At 33.0% G+C, this 19,070-nt stretch overlaps 1 protein-coding gene and 1 long non-coding RNA gene across 2 annotated transcripts; both read left to right on the top strand.

The window, feature by feature from the left end:
• The first annotated feature begins 9,503 nt into the window (after positions 1-9,503).
• On the top strand, positions 9,504-11,417 carry LOC18594760 (ubiquitin-NEDD8-like protein RUB2). Its single transcript, XM_007022394.3, has 3 exons — positions 9,504-9,737; positions 10,635-10,894; positions 11,110-11,417. The coding sequence occupies exons 1-3, from the start codon at positions 9,645-9,647 to the stop codon at positions 11,219-11,221; spliced, it is 465 nt and encodes a 154-aa protein (XP_007022456.3). The 5' UTR covers positions 9,504-9,644; the 3' UTR covers positions 11,222-11,417.
• A 4,118-nt stretch (positions 11,418-15,535) lies between these two features.
• On the top strand, positions 15,536-17,464 carry LOC18594759 (uncharacterized). The gene is made up of 3 exons (XR_016027489.1): positions 15,536-16,443; positions 16,572-16,741; positions 16,988-17,464. It is a non-coding gene; the product is annotated as an uncharacterized LOC18594759 (long non-coding RNA).
• Positions 17,465-19,070: the final 1,606 nt, after the last annotated feature.

The following is a 19,070-nucleotide window of genomic DNA, read 5'->3' on the forward strand; positions in this document are numbered from 1 at the left end:
AGATATTTATAGCTCAAACTTATCCAATTCCCTTAAAAATTACGAAAATGCCCTTTAGCAAGTTAACTTGTTCTTCTCCAATCCTTTGTGCAATCTTTTTATTCTTTTGACACTAGGACAAGGTCCACAATGATCTAAACTACTCGGGTTTACGAAAACTTAAAATTTTGACTCGGGGTGCAAAATGACCATTTTACCCCTTTTGATTCCTTCCATTTTAATTTAATCCTCCTATCACTCATTTAACTTCAATTTCCTTCTATTACCTTCTTATACACATGTACAAACAAAGTATGAAGTTTGTACTCCAATGAGGTGTCCCCATAATATTTAAAATATTTATTTGTCTGTGCTATCTTTACTTAATAAAGACACGCGGCCCCATTAACGTCATTTTTTCTCCAAAATTTTCTCATTCTTCTTCTCCCCCACTTAGATTGACCATATACTCATTCTTCATTACACTGATTAAAATATTAATATTTTAATATTATTTTATTAATAAAATATTATTTTATTCCAAAAATTTTCTCTTGTCTCCTCTAGTCTCCTTGGCACCCAAAATACCTTATTATGCCTCAATTGACTTCCGAATCACTTTTTATCCCGCAAATTCTTTTTCGATAAAAATATTATTATTTTATTATTATTTTCTCGCATGCGGAATATTTTATCCCAAACTATTCCTTAGGCCTACTTGGACCTTAATAACATTAGAAAACTACTTTTAGGGGCTCACCAAGAGAAATGATGAAATTACCCCTGATCTGTGTTATTGCATCTATTTCTAGTTACGGGTCTCTACAGGTCGAGGTCTCATAGCAAGATAACTTGTATTTTTTTCTCCTTATGGAATAAGACAAAAGAATCAATCTTTAAGTTTATAAAAACGTAGACATGGTTTAAACACTACCAAGCAGCCAATTTAATAAAAAAAATTACAAAATGAGAGCATATAAATGTTTTAACAGATAGAGTTAAATATAATTTTGCAATAAAGTAAAGCATAAAATGACAAATTGAATATACAAACTGTTGGAGCAAAAGGAGTTTAGATGAAATTTAAGGAACTAACAAAATTTACTTGAAGACGAGCTTTTTAATAAATGCTATCTTTAATACTTATTTCGCCCCCACCACTCGAAATGCAAAAGAAAAATTATGCGAATAGCCATAGGGATACAATGAAGCCAACGTCTAATTTTATCTTTGCACTTTATGAGAGTAAATTGCTTGATACACCTAAGGGTTTGCAAAGTTGTTCGACCTTAAAGCCTACTTTCTGCAGCAAGTAGATTATAAGGAATATGGATTTCTATGATAGATGATTGGAACTCAAGTGTTTATGTTTATTTTTTGAACATAATACTTCTGTTGTTCTTGATTTTTTTACTTTTGTCTTATTTGTTTTTGGTGTATCAAAATGGTTGGTAGCAAATCCTTTATATAGGCTTGCAAGTGTCTCTTCTCAATGACACAACCCTTTCATCAAGGCATCTTTTTGTCTTAAAGATATCTTTCTATTTTATAAGATATAATCTTTAGAAAAATGCATTGTTTCAATAATCATCTTCTGAAAAAATAACCATTCATTCCATAAGACATAATCTTTGAGCTACAATATAAAAAGATAACTTTTTACATTCAAACTTTTGAGCTGTACTGTTTTTTCAATTGTTTCATAACTTTTGGATTTATAAGTGTTTTTCAATATGTCATTTTACCAAGAGAAAACTATTTACATAAAAAACTCACGTACAATCTTATAGTCACACTATATAACATAACTTCTTATTTTGAAAATACACCAATACAAATAAAAAATATAAAAAAAAGACAAGTAAACACACATTATTGAGGAAAAGGGGCAAATTAATGTCACCTACTTAATTACTTTATTAATTGAAATTCCTTGCAAAAGAAAAGGGGCAAAGAAATCAACAAGAAAACACTTCAAATGTCACAACCCGGAACTCCCCATCGAGCCCATGACAACCGTCGCGAAGCCTCGACAAACATTCTTCACCCCGAATGTCGATCGAAACCTCGCAAGGCTCTCGTATCAGATTTCACACTTCCCCGGTGAGCAATAGTTATCAAATGTTAAAATTCGAAAGATTACAAATCATTTCCAAATCAAAGCATAACATATTGTTTTCTAGCTCACAGGGGCATTTTCATCATTTTTGTCGAAAATCTCGAAACTTGCTAAAAATATAGTAGGTAAGCAGAAAATATATATATTTAATGATTTAAAAACAAATTAAGTATCTAAAACGTTCATTTGAAGTGAAAATTTGACCATTTGAATATAATAAAAATATTCAATAAAACAAACTAATTTCTTGTAAAATAATTTTCATAAAACTATCGGTACATAATTCTTATAGCGTAAAAAGTTAATTATATTCATATATACTATAAAGCAAATAGCCAAAGCATAACATTTCTTTTACAGTGACACGTGGACCCACATCTAACCAAAATGCATCGAAAGCTGGAAACCTATAGCTTTTACTTATTCGAGTCCAAATGAAGGTCCTTGTCAAATCAGCTAACTATGGAATTCCCCGAGCTTGAAATGTGAGGAAATGAGGGTGGTGAGATTATAAAATCTCAGTGAGTAAACAGATACCATCTAAACTATCTAAAGTCGAGTAAATGGAGACAATTGAAATAAGTCATCATATTGTAATTTCATTACCTTTCAACTCATTTCAACCAAATAAAATCAATCCATATAAATCGAGTAATCAACTTGGCTTATGAATTTCTTAAAACTTTGGCTCGTGCTAAAACTCATACTCAGTGATACCTTGCGCAGGGCATCCAACCGAGTCCGCCAAGGCTGTTAAAATTTTTGTATACACTTAAAATATATTTTTAGTTTGAGAAAAATACAGTCGTCCCTTGGTGTTGGCTGAGTTCCCCTTCACGTGGTGGTTTGGCGTGAAGTGAACCCTAAGCTTTACCTCAGGAGATACCCTATGCGCCTCTCCGTTCGAGGTAAGAATATAATGGAGTTTACCGTGCCCCTCTAATAGGTTGGTCCACAGAACCCCCTCTGCAGTGAATAATTAATATATACTCCACCAATCAATAAAATTCATTCTAGCATGACATGGCAATTTATCGCAACCTAGCCTCTCAAGGCTGAATACTCAGTACAAATAATTCTAACACCAAAATCAGTTTAGCCATTCATGCTCATATATTGTCATCAGCCATTCAATTTAAAACCATAAATTTACAACATAAACAGGCAGTCTCCAATTACTCTATTTTCAAAACCAGTATTTGATTTTTCTAGAAAATTTATAAAATCATTTTATAAAATCGCAATATCTCCTAAAACATAGTAATTTACCATTTAAACCCATTTTCCATAAAATCACACAATTGTATAAAACTACTCTAGATAATTAAGACGATAATAAGTTCACTCATAGTTCTAGGAGTCGATGTACTCCTAATCCCAATCTTCAAGCACAATCTCTGTACTTTTACCAGTGTACTTTGCTCACCACCTATCCACAATGTACAATACATAATTCATGAAATACCCCATACTTTGATATGGTGATAAATAAAATTGATCGAATGCATATTGAGGTCAATTAAAATGTTTAGAAGTGATAAAAGACGAAAGGAGTAGTTTAGGATAAAATGTTTCGCAAGTGAGAAAATAATAATAAAATAATAATAATTTTATCAAAGGAGAATTTGTGAGATAAAAGGCAATTTGGAAGTCAAGTGAGGCATAATAAGGTATTTTGGGTACCAAGGAGACAAGATAAAATTTTTAGAATAAAATAATATTTTATTAATAAAATATTATTAAAATATTAATATTTAGCCGGATGTCGAAGTCAATCAAGAAGAAAGATCATATGGTTGATCCAAGTGGGGGAGAAGATGACAAGCTCGACTCTATAAAAAATATTTATCATGACATACATGTGATGGATAGCATGTTTGCATGCTAGGAGAGTTCCGAAAAATTTACAAAAGTCGGTATTGTACCTAAAGGTACAATAAAGTTGATTTAAGCCTCGAACTAGATAAAATAGAGAATTTATGATGAAATTAAGAAATTTAAAGTCCCAGAATGGTTTAATATGGTGATTCGGAGTTCGAGGATCAATTTGGAGTCAAATTGGAATTTTCGCTATCTACGGGCAAAATGGTCATTTGCCACCTGGGGACAAAATGGGAATTTTAGAAAAGAATTTTTTGACCCCATTTGACTTATTGGAGTAAGATTTGAGGCTTAGAAGTGAAAAATTTTAATTTCGGTATAATTTGGAGTAAAAGGGTAAAATGGTAATTTTGCCACCCCAGGGGCAAAATTGTAATTTTCCAGCACATGGTCTTCCTTTATCCTCATTTTGACCATTGACTAATTGTGTGGTGGAGATAAAAAGGATTAAAATTTTAAAATTTTAAAAACGGGCCAATGACATGATGCCATGTGTCATACCTTTATTATTTTATTATTTCTTTATAAAAAGGCATAAAATCAGCCCATCTTCCACCCCATGGCCGGCCAAACCAGCAAGAAGAGAGAGAAAACAAAAACAAAACCCTAGAGAGAGAAAATCAAAGAAAAAGTGTGAATTTTCAAGGAAATTAAGTGAAAAATGTGAGATTTTTCTATTAAGCTTGAGTTTTCTTATTCCCAAGCATTTCTCTTAATTTTCCATGATTAAATTACATGTTTTCATGATGAATTCAATTCTGAAAAAATGGGTTAGGAGAGAGAAACTTGTTAGATTAATTTGATTTTGAGCTATGTTAGTGTTTAGTGTTAGTTTAGCATGTTTATGAGCAAAACAACAAGAAAAATATTTATCTTCTCCATGAATTTCTCTAGGCCGAATCTAGCCAATGGTATGTGAGGATGAGGTTGACTTTATTTTAAGAGAATTGGGTGGAAAAATGATGAATTATGAGGTTGGAAATTAAATGAGAATTTTCGGTGTAATAAATTGAAATTTTTACCCACTAGGGGTAAAAGCATAATTTATAGTTCGGACTGATAAATTGGACCAAATTTACAGTCATTAAGGTATTGTGGATATAATTGGATAATTGAAACTGAAATGGATGGAATTGGAGTCGAATTGGGGATTTTAGGAATTTACACCGTGTATAGGCGAGTTAGGTCGGACACCGCAATTAAGTGATTGTCTAGACATTTCAAATCCTATCTAGTGCATACGTATGGATAAGAGCCTGAAATAATTTATGATAAATTGACACAATTTATTGAATTTTGTATCATGGATTATGGATAGGTGGTGAGTCAATTGTTTCGGGTAAGAGACTGCACCCGAGGGCGGAAGATAGGAGTATTTCTACTCCTAATACTGTGAGTAAACTTATTATCGTCTTAATTAGCTATAGTAGTTTTATACAATTGTGTGATTTTATAGAAAATGGGTTTAAATGGTAAATTGCTATGTTTTAAAAGAAATTGTGATTTTATAAATTTTCTGGAAATCCGAATATTGGTTTTGGAAATAGAGTAATTGGAGACTGCCTGCTTGTGTTGTAAATTTATGGTTTTAAATTGAATGGCTTATGACAATATATGAGCATGAATGGCTAAACTTATTTTGGTGTCAAAATTATTTATATTGTGTATTTAGCCTTGAGAGGCTAGATTGCGATAAATTGTCATGCCATGCTAGAATGAATTTTATGGAATTGGTGGAGTATATATTAATTATTTACTGCAGAGGGGGTTTCGTGGACCAGCCTATTAGAGGGGCACGGTAAACTCCATTATATTATTACCTCGAACGGAGAGGCGCGTAGGGTATCTCCTGGGGTAAAGCTTAGGGTTCACTTCACGCCAAACCACCACGTAAAGGGGAACTCAGCCAACGCCAAGGAACGACTATATTTTTCTCAAACTAAAATATATTTTAACTGTATACAAAATTTTAACAGCCTTGGCGGACTCGGTTAGATACCCTGCGCAAGGTATCACCGAGTATAAGTTTTGGCACGAGCCAAAGTTTTAAGAAATTCATAAGCCAAGTTGATTACTCGATTTATATGGATTGATTTTATTTGGTTGAAATGAACTGAAAGGTAATGAAATTACAGTATGATGACTTATTTTAATTGTCTCCATTTACTCGGCTTTAGATACTTTAGATGGTATCTGTTTACTCACTGGGATTATAAAATCTCACCCCTTCTTCCTATACATTTTTCAGGCTCAAGACAGTTTGTAGATAGTCGAGTAGGACGAGAACTAAGCTCGGAACTGCATTATAGAAAGTAAGAGTTCACAATCTTACATCCTCTTGGTCAATTAGAGCCCACGTGTCACTGCAGATCAAAACTTATATTTTGGTTATCTGTATTTCTATTCATACAATTTTTACTTTACTTTCATGTGCGAAAAATTATTTACGAATATTTCTATAAAAATTTATTTTATGAGAAAATAGAATATTTTATTTATTATTTTTGAATAGTACTAGTTGTCAACAATTTGCTTTCAAATGAACGTTTTAGATACTTAATTATTTTTAAATCATTAAATATATATTTTCTGCTTACCTACTACATTTTTAGCAAGTTTTGAGATTTTTGACGAAAAATTACGAAAATACCCCTGTGAGCCAGAAAATAATATTTTATTGTTCTTATTTCAAAATGACTTATGATTTTTTTGAAATGCGAGATTTAATAACTGTTGCTCACCGGGGAGATGCGGAAGTTGATGCTAAGCCTTGCGAGGTTTCAATCGACATTCGGGGTGAAAAATGTCTGTCGAGGCCTCGCGGCGGTTGTCACAGGCCCGATGGGGAGTTCCTGGCCGTGACAATTCACCACATCAATGCTTGACCATTATAAAATCAATTCAGGCTCGGTATATATGCATGATATGATATACAACTTATCCGACTACCGCTTAAATGTGGTGCTGACCTAATTCGGCCTATTATCTCCAATTTAACTCCAAATCAATTCTTCTCACTCTCTACACTCCAATTATAGTTAAATTACCTTAGTGACTGTGAATGAGATTCAATTTATCAGTCTCGATAGCAAATTACGAAAATACCCCTAGTGGGTAAAAATTCATATTTTTGCTCCGAAAATTCCCATTATTTTTGTAGGCTCATAATTCATCATTATTCATCATAATTCCTCAAATAAACAACAAGATCTGTAGCCAATATTCCCCTAGAAAATTCGGCCAATAATGATAATGGAGGAAAATAAATTCTTTTCTTGTTGTTTTGTTCCTAAATATGCTAAACTAACTAAAAACACTAACATAACTTAAAATCAAATTAATCTAACAACTTTCTCTCTCCTAACCCATTTTGATCAACCATCAATTCATCATGAAAACATGTAATTTAAGCATGAAAAATAAGGAGAAATGCTTAAGGAAAATAGATTTCAAGCTTAAGTTGAAAAATCCTACCTTTTTCACTTGTTTTCCTTGATTTTCCACACTTTTTCTCTTGAAATTCCTCACCTAGGGTTTGTTCTTCCTCTCTTTCTCTCTCTTCCTTGCTTGGCCGAATATTTGGAGAGTAATGGGCTGATTTATGCTATTTTTTTAGTTAAATAATAAAATATCCTAAGCTTGACACATGGCATTTTCTTATTGGTCCATTTTAAAACTTTTAAAATTTTAATCCTTTTTATCTCCACCACACCATTAGTCAATGGTCAAAATGAGGATAAGAGATGACCATGTGCTGAAAAAATGTCTTGGTGATGAAAAATTACTGTTTTGTCCCTAGGGTGGTAAAATTATCATTTTATCCTTATACTCCAAATTATATCGGAATGAAAATTTTTTTTCACTTATAAACCTCAAATCATACTCCAATAAGTCAAATGGGGCCAAAAAATCTTTTCTAAAAATTTTCATTTTGTCCCCAGGTGATAAATGACCATTTTGCCCCTAGATAGCGAAAATTTCGGTTTGACTCCAAATTGATCCTCGAACTCCGAATCACCATAGTAAACTATTCTAGGACTTTCAAATTCTTAATTTCATCATAAATTCTCTATTTGATCTAGTTCGATGCTTAAATCAACTTTATTGTACCTCTAGGTACAATACCGACTTTTGTAAATTTTTCAATACTCTCTTAGCAAACAAACATGCTATTCATCATATGTATGTCATGACAAATATTTTTATAGAGTCGGGCTTGTCATTTTCTCCCCCACTTGGATCAACCATATGATCCTTCTTCATAATTGATTTCGACATCCGGCTAAATATTAATATTTTAATATTATTTCATTAATAAAATATTATTTTATTCTAAAAATTTTATCTTGTCTCCTTGGTACCCAAAATACCTTATTATGCCTCACTTGACTTCCGAATCGCTTTTTATCTCACAAATTCTCTTCCGATAAAATTATTATTATTTTCTCACTTGCGAAATATTTTATCCTAAACTACTATTTTTATCTTTTATCACTTTTAAACATTTTAATTGACCTCAATTTGTATTCGATCAACTTTATTTATCACCATATCAAAGTATGGAGTATTTCATCAAGAATAGGAAGAAAAAAAATGAAAATCATATCAAAAACATAATAAATACACAAAATTCGTACTAAAGACCAAAATACAAATAACGTAGGTGTGAAAGAACACTATCTATATTGTTATTCAATATTGTAATATTGTCTTTAACCAACCATTCCTACTACTCTCTTAAAAAAAATGACAATAAATGACTGCACAATTGATTAATGATTTTGTTTAAATTAAGTGAAGAAAAAATTTAATTAACATTTGCTTATGCATTAAGAAACTAGAATAAAAAACTTCTCTTTCTTAACCCAAAACATGAAAAGCTAAATACAATGAAATAATTAACTAACATGCCAAAACCAATCTAGTATATTTTAATTTCTTTCTTAACCCAATACATGACAAGCTAAACATAATCAAAATAACTAACTTATAGCCAACCTAAACCTGATCTAATACATTATAATTTGACCTTTTTAATCCCTTCTTTGATTGAAATTCTCCACAAATAAAAAGGATAAAAACAAAACCCATAAAGAATCAGGAGGAAAATAATGAAAATAATAATGCGAGAATTATAACAAATAAAGAAAATGCATAATTAAAACCAACATTTGAAGAGCAAGACTACCAAAAAGCATAACGTCTCCACCAAAAGACAACGCATTTAAATATGACGACGTGGACAAAAACCATTGGACACGGGCGGGACTAAATGCATAATAGTCCATCCGAGTCAAACAGAACCCCCCCGGGTCCCTTTTTAAGAGCGCCACGTTGCAAAGAATCAAGCAGCCCATGTGTCAAAACTATGGAGAAATGCCGGGGCCACACCTTTTTAAGATCGCCACGTGGCAAAGCACAAACAGCCCAGGTGCCAGAAATTTTGGCGCCCTCATGTGGCTTCTTTTGATATGTAAGAAAAAATATGAGGGCCCCCCACTAAAGTATTCCGTTCTCTAATCGAACACTGATTTAGAGATTCTCACAAAAATTAACAATAAATACTCCCCAGTCCCCAGTATTCTTCTCTGCAAGTAGCCAAGCCAGCCCCAGAATTGCATTGCAGCATCAAATTCCTTCTTTGCCAAAACCCAATAAGAAAGAGATGCAGATCTTTGTTAAGACGCTTACAGGGAAGACTATCACCCTCGAGGTTGAGAGCTCTGATACTATCGATAATGTCAAGGCTAAGATTCAGGTTCTTTTTCTTTACTATTTTCGTTTTGTTTTTCTAAAGAATTAGTCTTATTATTCTGGAGTTCGTGGTTGACTTCGTGTTCTGGTTGATGTGAAACTGAAGTAAACGATTAGGAAAAACTTTTATAGATACGTGTGAGGGGTAACTCTTCCTATGCTTTAAGAATTTCTTTTCTGGGTTTTTTTTTTTTCAATGAATTTGTATTTGGAAATTGTAGTTGACTTTCTGTTTGGTTGACGAGAAAGGCAAAGAAAACGAAAAGGAAAGTTAGAAGAAAGAATTCGAACTTAAAGTACTGATGGGTATATGAAAATATGATTTTATAAATTTTTTGGTTCCTTTTGTAGGATAAAAATTTGTACACTTTGACAGTGCTTCAGTTTTGCTGCTTCCGTTCCTAGTTTGGACTGATCGATTAGATGCTGTATTGTCTGGATTGAAATTGTCTAGGAAGGGAAATACTTGATAGTAAAAAATTTTACTTAGATTTTTTCTAGGATGAGATACTTTGATATTCAATGGTCGAAAAATTGTAATGATCACCTAACATCAAAATAAGATACAATGTTTGTGTCTTCTTGATTTGTTTTTACTTTCATGCTATTTAACATTGGGTGAATTATCTCAGATTTTTTTACCGGTGATATATTTCGATTTGACTTCTTTAGAATTGTGGATTATCTTTATATTAAGTGGTCGTAACAACGGTGATAGTCACCCAAGATTAATAGGATACAATCTAATGACAAAAAATTCTCTACTTTGTGCTTAATTTATTTCTTTTTATTTGAACTGCTTGACAGAGCTCGGGGTGGTGTCGATATTGGACTGTTGTTTTTATTACTCTTCTGTAATAAATTGTTTGCTGATTACTGATGGTGGACTCAACTTTTATAGGACAAGGAAGGAATCCCTCCTGATCAGCAGAGATTGATTTTTGCTGGCAAACAGCTTGAAGATGGTCGAACTCTTGCAGATTATAACATCCAAAAGGAGTCGACTCTTCACTTGGTTTTGAGGCTTAGGGGAGGAACTATGATCAAGGTCAAGACTCTGACTGGGAAAGAAATTGAGATTGATATTGAGCCAACTGATACCATTGACCGGATTAAGGAGCGTGTTGAAGAGAAAGAAGGAATTCCACCTGTGCAGCAAAGGTAGTCATCCAGTTCTGTGGGTTTTTCATTTGAAACAGACTTGTATAGTTGCATCATTATTTTGTTTTGAATTCTGTACAGCATTCACCTGAAAGATGCATTTTGAGTATAATACCTTGATCTAGTGCTTCACTTTTGTTATTGTTGACAGATCTGGTTTATGATTTCTTAGTTGCCTTGATGTTGTAATTCACTCATGTGTTTCATGTTTGCAGGCTCATCTATGCTGGAAAGCAGCTTGGAGATGATAAGACGGCGCGTGAGTACAATATTGAGGGTGGCTCTGTACTTCATCTTGTGCTTGCTTTGAGAGGGGGAAGTCTTTAGATGGTGCTCCTTATATCATAAACATCAAATGGCTTAAATTTTATAATTTTTATATTTTACACAATATGGATGACTCTGTATGTGATATGTATGTGATTGAAAAACATTTTCCAATAATTTGTTTGACATGTTATAGACATGTTCTGTTTTGTTAGTAATTTATATGAATAATCTAATCTTTTTTCTTTAATATAAACCATGCTTCTACTTTGAAACTGGAAATGGTTGAGACAACCAAAAAAATAATTTCCTTGTGTTTGTTTAACATCTTCTTGTGTGCTATGTTTGGTTTGAATTTTTAACTTGAGAATTACTAATGATAATCATACAAATAATTAAAATAATAAAACAGATACCTATTTAGGCTACTTTTGTTTACTAGTTTTGCTACTTATTCCAAAATGTTGTTTGGATAACGACATCTACTTTAACAAATAAAGTATTAATTTGGTTTTTATAGGTAGTAAAGTGATGAGTAACTCAAACATTATCTGGTTTAAGGCTTTGAAGGTTGTAAATCTTATGATGCTCGAAAACATGTTGTTTCTATTGATATTTACGGATGCAATAACTAGGAATATGAGAGTTGTACTAACTACCATTACATGCATTTCAAATATGATCTTTGATTCAAGTGTGATTGTTAATCAAAAAGGTTTAAGCTTGCTCAAACTATTATTTCAAACTTTTTGATGGTCACTTGTTTCAATACTTGAAAGAATGTCAGGTTAGTGATAGTTATATGTATGGTGTTATATTGGCCAAGCTTCTTATCTTAACTTGTTCATTGATATAGTGATATAGAGGCATATGGGGATTCAAATCTAGTTTCCTGACTAGAAAAACATATATCAACCATTGACAAGAAGTATGCATCAATCATAGAGTCAATGATCAAGTGTATTAATTTCATTAGAACAGTTCTGTTTTATTTTGTACATTTTGAAGGAGATAAGTCCAATGTATACATCAATCAATATACTACAACATTTTTGACTTTTTACTACTGCAATTATTTTAATGTAGCTAAATTCTTTATATAACATATAATACATTTTTATTTAGCTGCACTATTTAAAATGTAATCATTTAAAAGTAAGTTAAAATAGATTTGTCTTAAAATAAATTAAAACAGACTTGTGAGTAAGAGAAAGAGAAGCCCACAAAATAAAAAAGGCTATGGCCCATATAATTATATTATCAAGCAGTCTAAGTACCTTTTGTGAGTCTAACAACTCTTTTTACTTACCATTTAGGTCTTCCTCCCTCTCTCATCAGCTATCTTCTCTTACTTAATTTCTCGCCGAATTTATATGTTGAATAGAGTTTTTATTATGTAAGTTTCAACTTATTGGTACATGTTCGTGTAATCCTTGATTTAGGTACTTTTTTTTTTCCTCTCATTTCTTTTTATTTTGATCATGATTTATGTATAAATTCAAGTTTAGATTAGGTTTCTTATAATACTAATTAGGGATTTTGAGCATGATTTATTGATTTAAGCACCAGTTGTGAATAGAGGCTGAGAACCTGAGTCTTATGGCCAATTTTTTGATGTAGGAGTTCTCTATAAACATCTAGTTAGGGCAACTTATGTGTATGAACTTTGAATCACATCTTGTTTAGTACTTCTACCAATCAAGTTTTTTTTTTTTTTTTCTGTAATGCTGCCTAAACTTAAAGGCTTATTTCTTTGATTAATAGCTAATTTAAACAACCAAGAGAGGAGAATGCAGACATAGTTTCTATAAATTAATCATTTAGGTCTTCCTCCCTCTCTCATCAGCTATCTTCTCTTCATTTCTCGCCGAATTTATATGTTGAATAGAGTTTTTATTATGTAAGTTTCAACTTATTGGTACATGTTCGTGTAATCCTTGATTTAGGTACTTTCTTTTTGTCCTCTCATTTTCTTTTTATTTTGATCATGATTTATGTATAAATTCAAGTTTAGATTAGGTTTCTTATAATACTAATTAGGGATTTTGAGCATGATTTATTGATTTAAGCACCAGTTGTGAATAGAGGCTGAGAACCTGAGTCTTATGGCCAATTTTTTGATGTAGTAGTTCTCTGTAAACATCTAGTTAGGGCAACTTACATGTATGAATTTTGAATCACTTCTTGTTTAGTACTTCTACCAATCAAGTTTTTTTTTTTTTTTTGTAATGCTGCCTAAACTTAAAGGCTTATTTCTTTGATTAATAGCTAATTAAAACAACCAAGAGAGGAGAATGCAGACATAGTTTCTACAAAAATCCAGGAAAATTAATCGATTACAAGAAACTAGAACCAATTGTGTTTATTTATTTCCTTTAGCTTGATAAAGAAACTTTAATTACTATATATTTTATTATCTTATTTATTACCTTTGACGTGAGGATTAGCTTTTTTCATTGTTCAGGACTTGTTTTGATAATTTTGGGCTATTGCTTTTATTGATTGGGTCCTAATAGGATTTTGCTAACATATGATCTTTCAGTTTTTGATTGAGTTTGTGGCCATGCAAAATAAAAATAATCTCTCTGGTTGTATGGTGCTACTTGGTTTTACATTAGATGTTGTCTTTTAACATTGTCAATTTTGTAATTGACTTTTGACAAAGAATAATTAACTAGTATATGTTGTTGTTTTTGGTACATTTAGTTAACTTCTTTGCATTTATGCTACATGCCAAAATTAAAACATTCTTGATTACCAAATGTCTTAATAGTAGTTCACGACTATTTTTGAAAATATTATCATTCTATTTACATTGAAAACATCATATAGGTTATTATTATTTATGTTGTGAAGATACTTTTAAAAATAACACATTCCAAGCTATTCATTATTAGTATAATAGTATTAGTATTTTTTTTAGCTATAATACTTTTCATAGCTAGTAATAGTACTCATGCCTCCCACTTTGAATCTAGTGAGAGGTCTCTTGTTTCCCCTTTGAATAATTTAAATTGTAGACATGCATACAAATATTTTATTTGTCTTTATTAAGATAAATATATAACTTATATGTCTTTATTAAGATAACTAGATGATTCGTACAATTGTCATAAGTACACTTACTTTTCAAAAAGTTTTTTTTCAGTGAATTTGAGTAGTTCTATAAAGATGATGGATAAGATTTGGATGTGTTGCTCTAGATTGAGTAAAGCATTGGAGTTGGGTGATTTCTTGGTTTTGCATTTGCAAATGGGTTGAAGGGAGAATTGATTTTGTGCCCTTGTAAGACTTGTAACAGTTGAGAAGGATTGAATAGTCAGAATGATCCTTTTGTATTGGCATCTCAAGTGCAGCAAAATTTTTACATCCAAGATCCAATTGAGAAGAATTGGCATGCTGTTATCAAGCCTAGTGGTCCAAGAGACTTATATGATATGTCTGGATCAAATGAAGAACGTGCATGGCAAATTGATAATGAGCCAAATGTTTCCTCTTTGGTTCCTATTATCAATGTTAGTGATGATAGTGTTCATTATTTAAGGGGTGATATGGTTAACAATCAATAATCACTGGATACTGCTCAAAGAGATAAATAATGACACATCTTTGGATGTTACTCAAGGTTGTATTCTTAATTTGGACTCTCTTTATTTAATTTAAATATTTATAAATGTTGCTTTTAATACTTATTTTCTTGTTCTTCGTAAACCTACGGCTATATCTTTTATTTCAGCATAACTTTTTCTTTGTGCTAACTTTTAATTGTGGTATTTTTCCAGCAGAGAACTTTTACTATGATGGCAAAGACTAAGCATTAAAAGTCAAGCACTATGTTAAATTTTCTTACAAGAGAGACTAGTTCATGTTCTTACCCACAATAACCACAACTCCACCCACAGTCACATGTTCCTCACTCTCAAGAAGTTTATTCTCATTCCAAACAAGGACAGCAATTTCCCTCTTGGACGAAACAGCCTTTAAAGGTGTGAAAAAAAAAAGTAGTAATTATCCTTTTCATGTCTTTCTTAGGTAAAGTAGTTATAAGCAATTTTTTTTTTAATTTAAAGATATCTATCTGTCTCTTTCTCTGTCTCTCATTCTTCGTCACCGCTTTGGATCTCATCGAAACTTGATCAGGTCAGTTCAATGTCTTTTCCTTTCTAAAAAAAAAAAATTATAGTTTATGTTATGTAATGTTGTTGTCAAATTTTATTGAGCTTCTTATTGGATTGATTCAGCTGCTATATATATATATTTTCTTATTCAAATTGCTAGTTTGTTTCTTTGAGCCTTTTTTCCTTCAATTCTAATGCTATTATACTGGGTAATCTTATGAGATGGGGGAGGCTTTAATTTTTTTTGGGTGGGGGGTGGGGATTGATTTGTTCTAATGAGTTGATTTAATGCTTTGTCTTATAACTGGGAAAACTGAATAAAATATCAATTTGTGTTTTTGAAAGATAATGCCTGGCTGTTGGCAATGGTAATGAATAGGTTTTGATTTTTTCACATTTTCCAACCTTTTGCTTTTAAATGAAGTTGTATTATACTCAATTTTGACCACCTTTGCTGCCATCTGGGTTCTTTTGAAGGATCTAAATTAAGTAGAGTGGCAAAAGCCTTTTAATGTCCTTAGTCGATTCTTACTTCATATGATGCCCAAAATATTGTTCACATAATAGTTTCACGTGGTAAACCTTGAGCAAATTAATATAATAGTTGCATAAATTGATGGGAAAAAAGGTGCTAGGTGGCCATTGGCAAATTGTTTTCCAATCCAGTGCGTAGATGGCTCTAACTAAAAATAATAGAGATAGTAGAGAGAAATTTGAATAACTGATACTCAGAGTGGAAATCAAGCTTCAGGTCTTCACACAGAGCCATCCTTCTCTTGCTGGGTTGATGAAGATGGGACAATCCATTTGGAACACCACTGAGAATATTGATGCAAGTCTAGAAGACTCTGAATTTGAGTTGCCTATGCTTAATCAGAGTGAATTAGAAAACAGGTTTGTAAAAGGGGTCAGATGCAGTAAATTTTCAGAGCAAAGTATGCACTTGAATGGTGGTAGTACCATGGAAGATATGCATTGGGGAGATAGAAATGGGAAATATGCACCTTTTGATATTGAAAATGAGTCTTCTGGGGATATAAGATAATCAAGTAATGCTGTTGATGGAGCCAATTCTACTGGTAATTGGAAAGCACTGACACCAAATTCTAAGAGCTCTGTTTCTGCTGCGGATGTGTTGAAGACATTGTTCTTTATACTTGTACGGTATACTTTCAGCACATTTTTGACCTTGTAAGTCCATCTTGAATTAATCACAGCAGCATGGTAGCTAAGTTTAAGACCTTTTTTGAAGCTTTTACATTTTTCCTCTTATTGTATTTTGCTTTGAGTAGGTATAACAGAACCTTGTTAGGAGATGACTTGGGGAAGTTTCCAGCTGCCTTGTTGATGAATACTGTCCACTTCAGAATGCAAGCTGTTTTATCGAAGGCGATCACATGGTATTGGTCTCATAGATATCAGCCTACTGTTGCAATGTCATGGAGGGATTGCCTCTATTGAGGTAAATTCATCAAATATATGTCACTTTTTACTTCTTTATCACGTGAATTTGGTACTTGCATTTTGTCCATGGAAATAACTTGTAAATTATATGTTTGATATTACATCATTAGCTCAAACCTAAATGCATGTTTGCACTTAGATTTAGAGTTTTAAAATACTAGTCTTTTGTCATTCTATGCCTTTTCCACCTCTGTGCATTTCTTTGTAACTTATTTTATTAACTTTTCTATCCACTAATGTACAGATGGACTTTGCCTTTCATAGTTGTACCAACAGCTCTTTCAATGGCATTGTGTCACAGACAGCGGTTCAGAGCATTAGAGGAGGCTCGGGGGTGTTGCGGAGTGTTGGCATATGGGGGAGCATTGCTGGGAGAGAACCCCCCACTTGGGTGCAGGAGATAGTTGCAAGCTGCCAGCAGGGGCGCACAACACTGGCCCCTCGGCTAGCCAGCCCTCACAGCACCCAGACAGGCAGCCTGCGTGAGGCCCAGACTAGCCCGCGCGCTTAGCACCCAGACAGCCTACCTGTGCGCAGCCCAGACAGTTCAGCCCACGACTGTAGTGTCTGTAATGGCCTGAACCTCCCAAATTTGTGTTCTCCCGCCCAAAACTGTCTTGTCAAGCTAATTTGACTTTTGGGGGGAATTTGCACTATAAATAGCACTTGTAATTATTTGTACAGTAGATAATGAATAGAATAGACACTTTTCACTCTCAAATTCTCTCTAGTTCTCTCTTCTCCTGTCTTCATTTCAATCTTTTCCTGCTTGTGTATCTGCTAGCCTAAGGCCTATTGCTGCGTGTGTGTGTGTGTGTGCTTGCGTATTGACCGGCAAACTTGTGCTGTGTGTGTGTGTACTTACGTACCGACCGGAAGCCTTGCGTGTGCGTGTATGCTGAGTGCGTGTGCGGAGTGTACACTAGGGCTGGGCTTTGCATATTGGTGAGTAAGCTTGCATTGCATCTTGCATAATTATGTGTTTCTTGGTCCTAGTGGCCTTGAAAATCAGCTGTTAGGCATTCTTAGGTTGACTTGGATTCCGAGGCCAAGTTAAGGATGAGCCCAAGGCCACACAGTTGGGGTGGTCTGAAGAATCCCCGCGTGATATTGGACGTTAACTTGCAACACATCCCTAGTTTTCATATCTGTTACTTTTGCCACAATGGTTTGTTAATTTTTCTGTACTCTTATGTTATGATGAATGTTTAGTCTTATTCAGATGAAATTTTCCCCTCCTACTCTTGTGAATATGTCTTTTGATTTTTCCTTTTTGTGTTGTGTAGTTGACTAAACTATATTTCCTATGTACCTTGCAGTGTAAGTCTGCAGCTCCTATATATCTTCTCCTATTCGGTTTTTGCATTAAGGTGAATTTTCTGTCAATTGATTTTCAAGTCTGCTCTCAATGTTTGGATAGTGCTGAACTGTTTAGACTTTAGATGGTCTTCAAATGTTGGGATGAAGCTCTCTTTATAGATGTAGGGGCTAAGTAATTTGGTAGTTTATGCTTATTACAAGCTTGAAAACATGCATTTTTAGAGTATCTTTTAGATGATAGCTACCTAGTTACTTTATTTGTTTTCCTTAAATGCTTTTTCTTTTTCTCATGGCAATAGCAATATTGCAAAAACAATGAGGGTTGGATGAAGCACTCTACAGGGTTGTGTGATTGAAGAATAACCTTAAATTAATTGTTGATGATCTAATGTCAATGGCAATGTTCTTAAAACAAACCTGGGTTTTGAATTGCCAAAAGCAAGTTTCAAGGGGGGAGCTTTTAAGGTCAAGCCTCCTCATACATATACCTACATATCAGAAAATTTTTATCATAAAACTAGACTTAACAATTTTGAATACGATACAAGAAGATACGGAGTTAAACAGGTTTGGGTTTAGTTTTATCGTATTTCGTGTCTTAATCGTATTGACATGGTTTTCGTAACGTGTGGATCTCGAAACCCGACCGCTAGACGTAAAAATAGACACCACCAATCTTTTCGTGTCTTAATCGTATTGACATGGTTGTCGTAACGTACAAATCTGGAAACCCGACCGCTAGACATAAAAACAAAGAGTCGCCACCAATATTTTTCATCTCAATGCAATTGGTCACTTATTAAATTTGTTCTATCCAACGGAGTTTTAAATTGATTTTAGATCTATCTAATAAACAATGAAATGGTTTATGAATTTTAAAAATTGGATCTGGAAGTACGGTTACGCACAGGAAAGGATTAGCACTCTTGTAATGCCATTTCACGAGTGGTACCATTTAATCATATGTTATCATATTATAACATAAACTATTGACTTTATTCTTATGT

Source organism: Theobroma cacao, chromosome 7, assembly GCF_053813885.1.
Source record: "Theobroma cacao isolate CCN51 chromosome 7, ASM5381388v1, whole genome shotgun sequence".
NCBI classification, from domain to species: domain Eukaryota; kingdom Viridiplantae; phylum Streptophyta; class Magnoliopsida; order Malvales; family Malvaceae; genus Theobroma; species Theobroma cacao.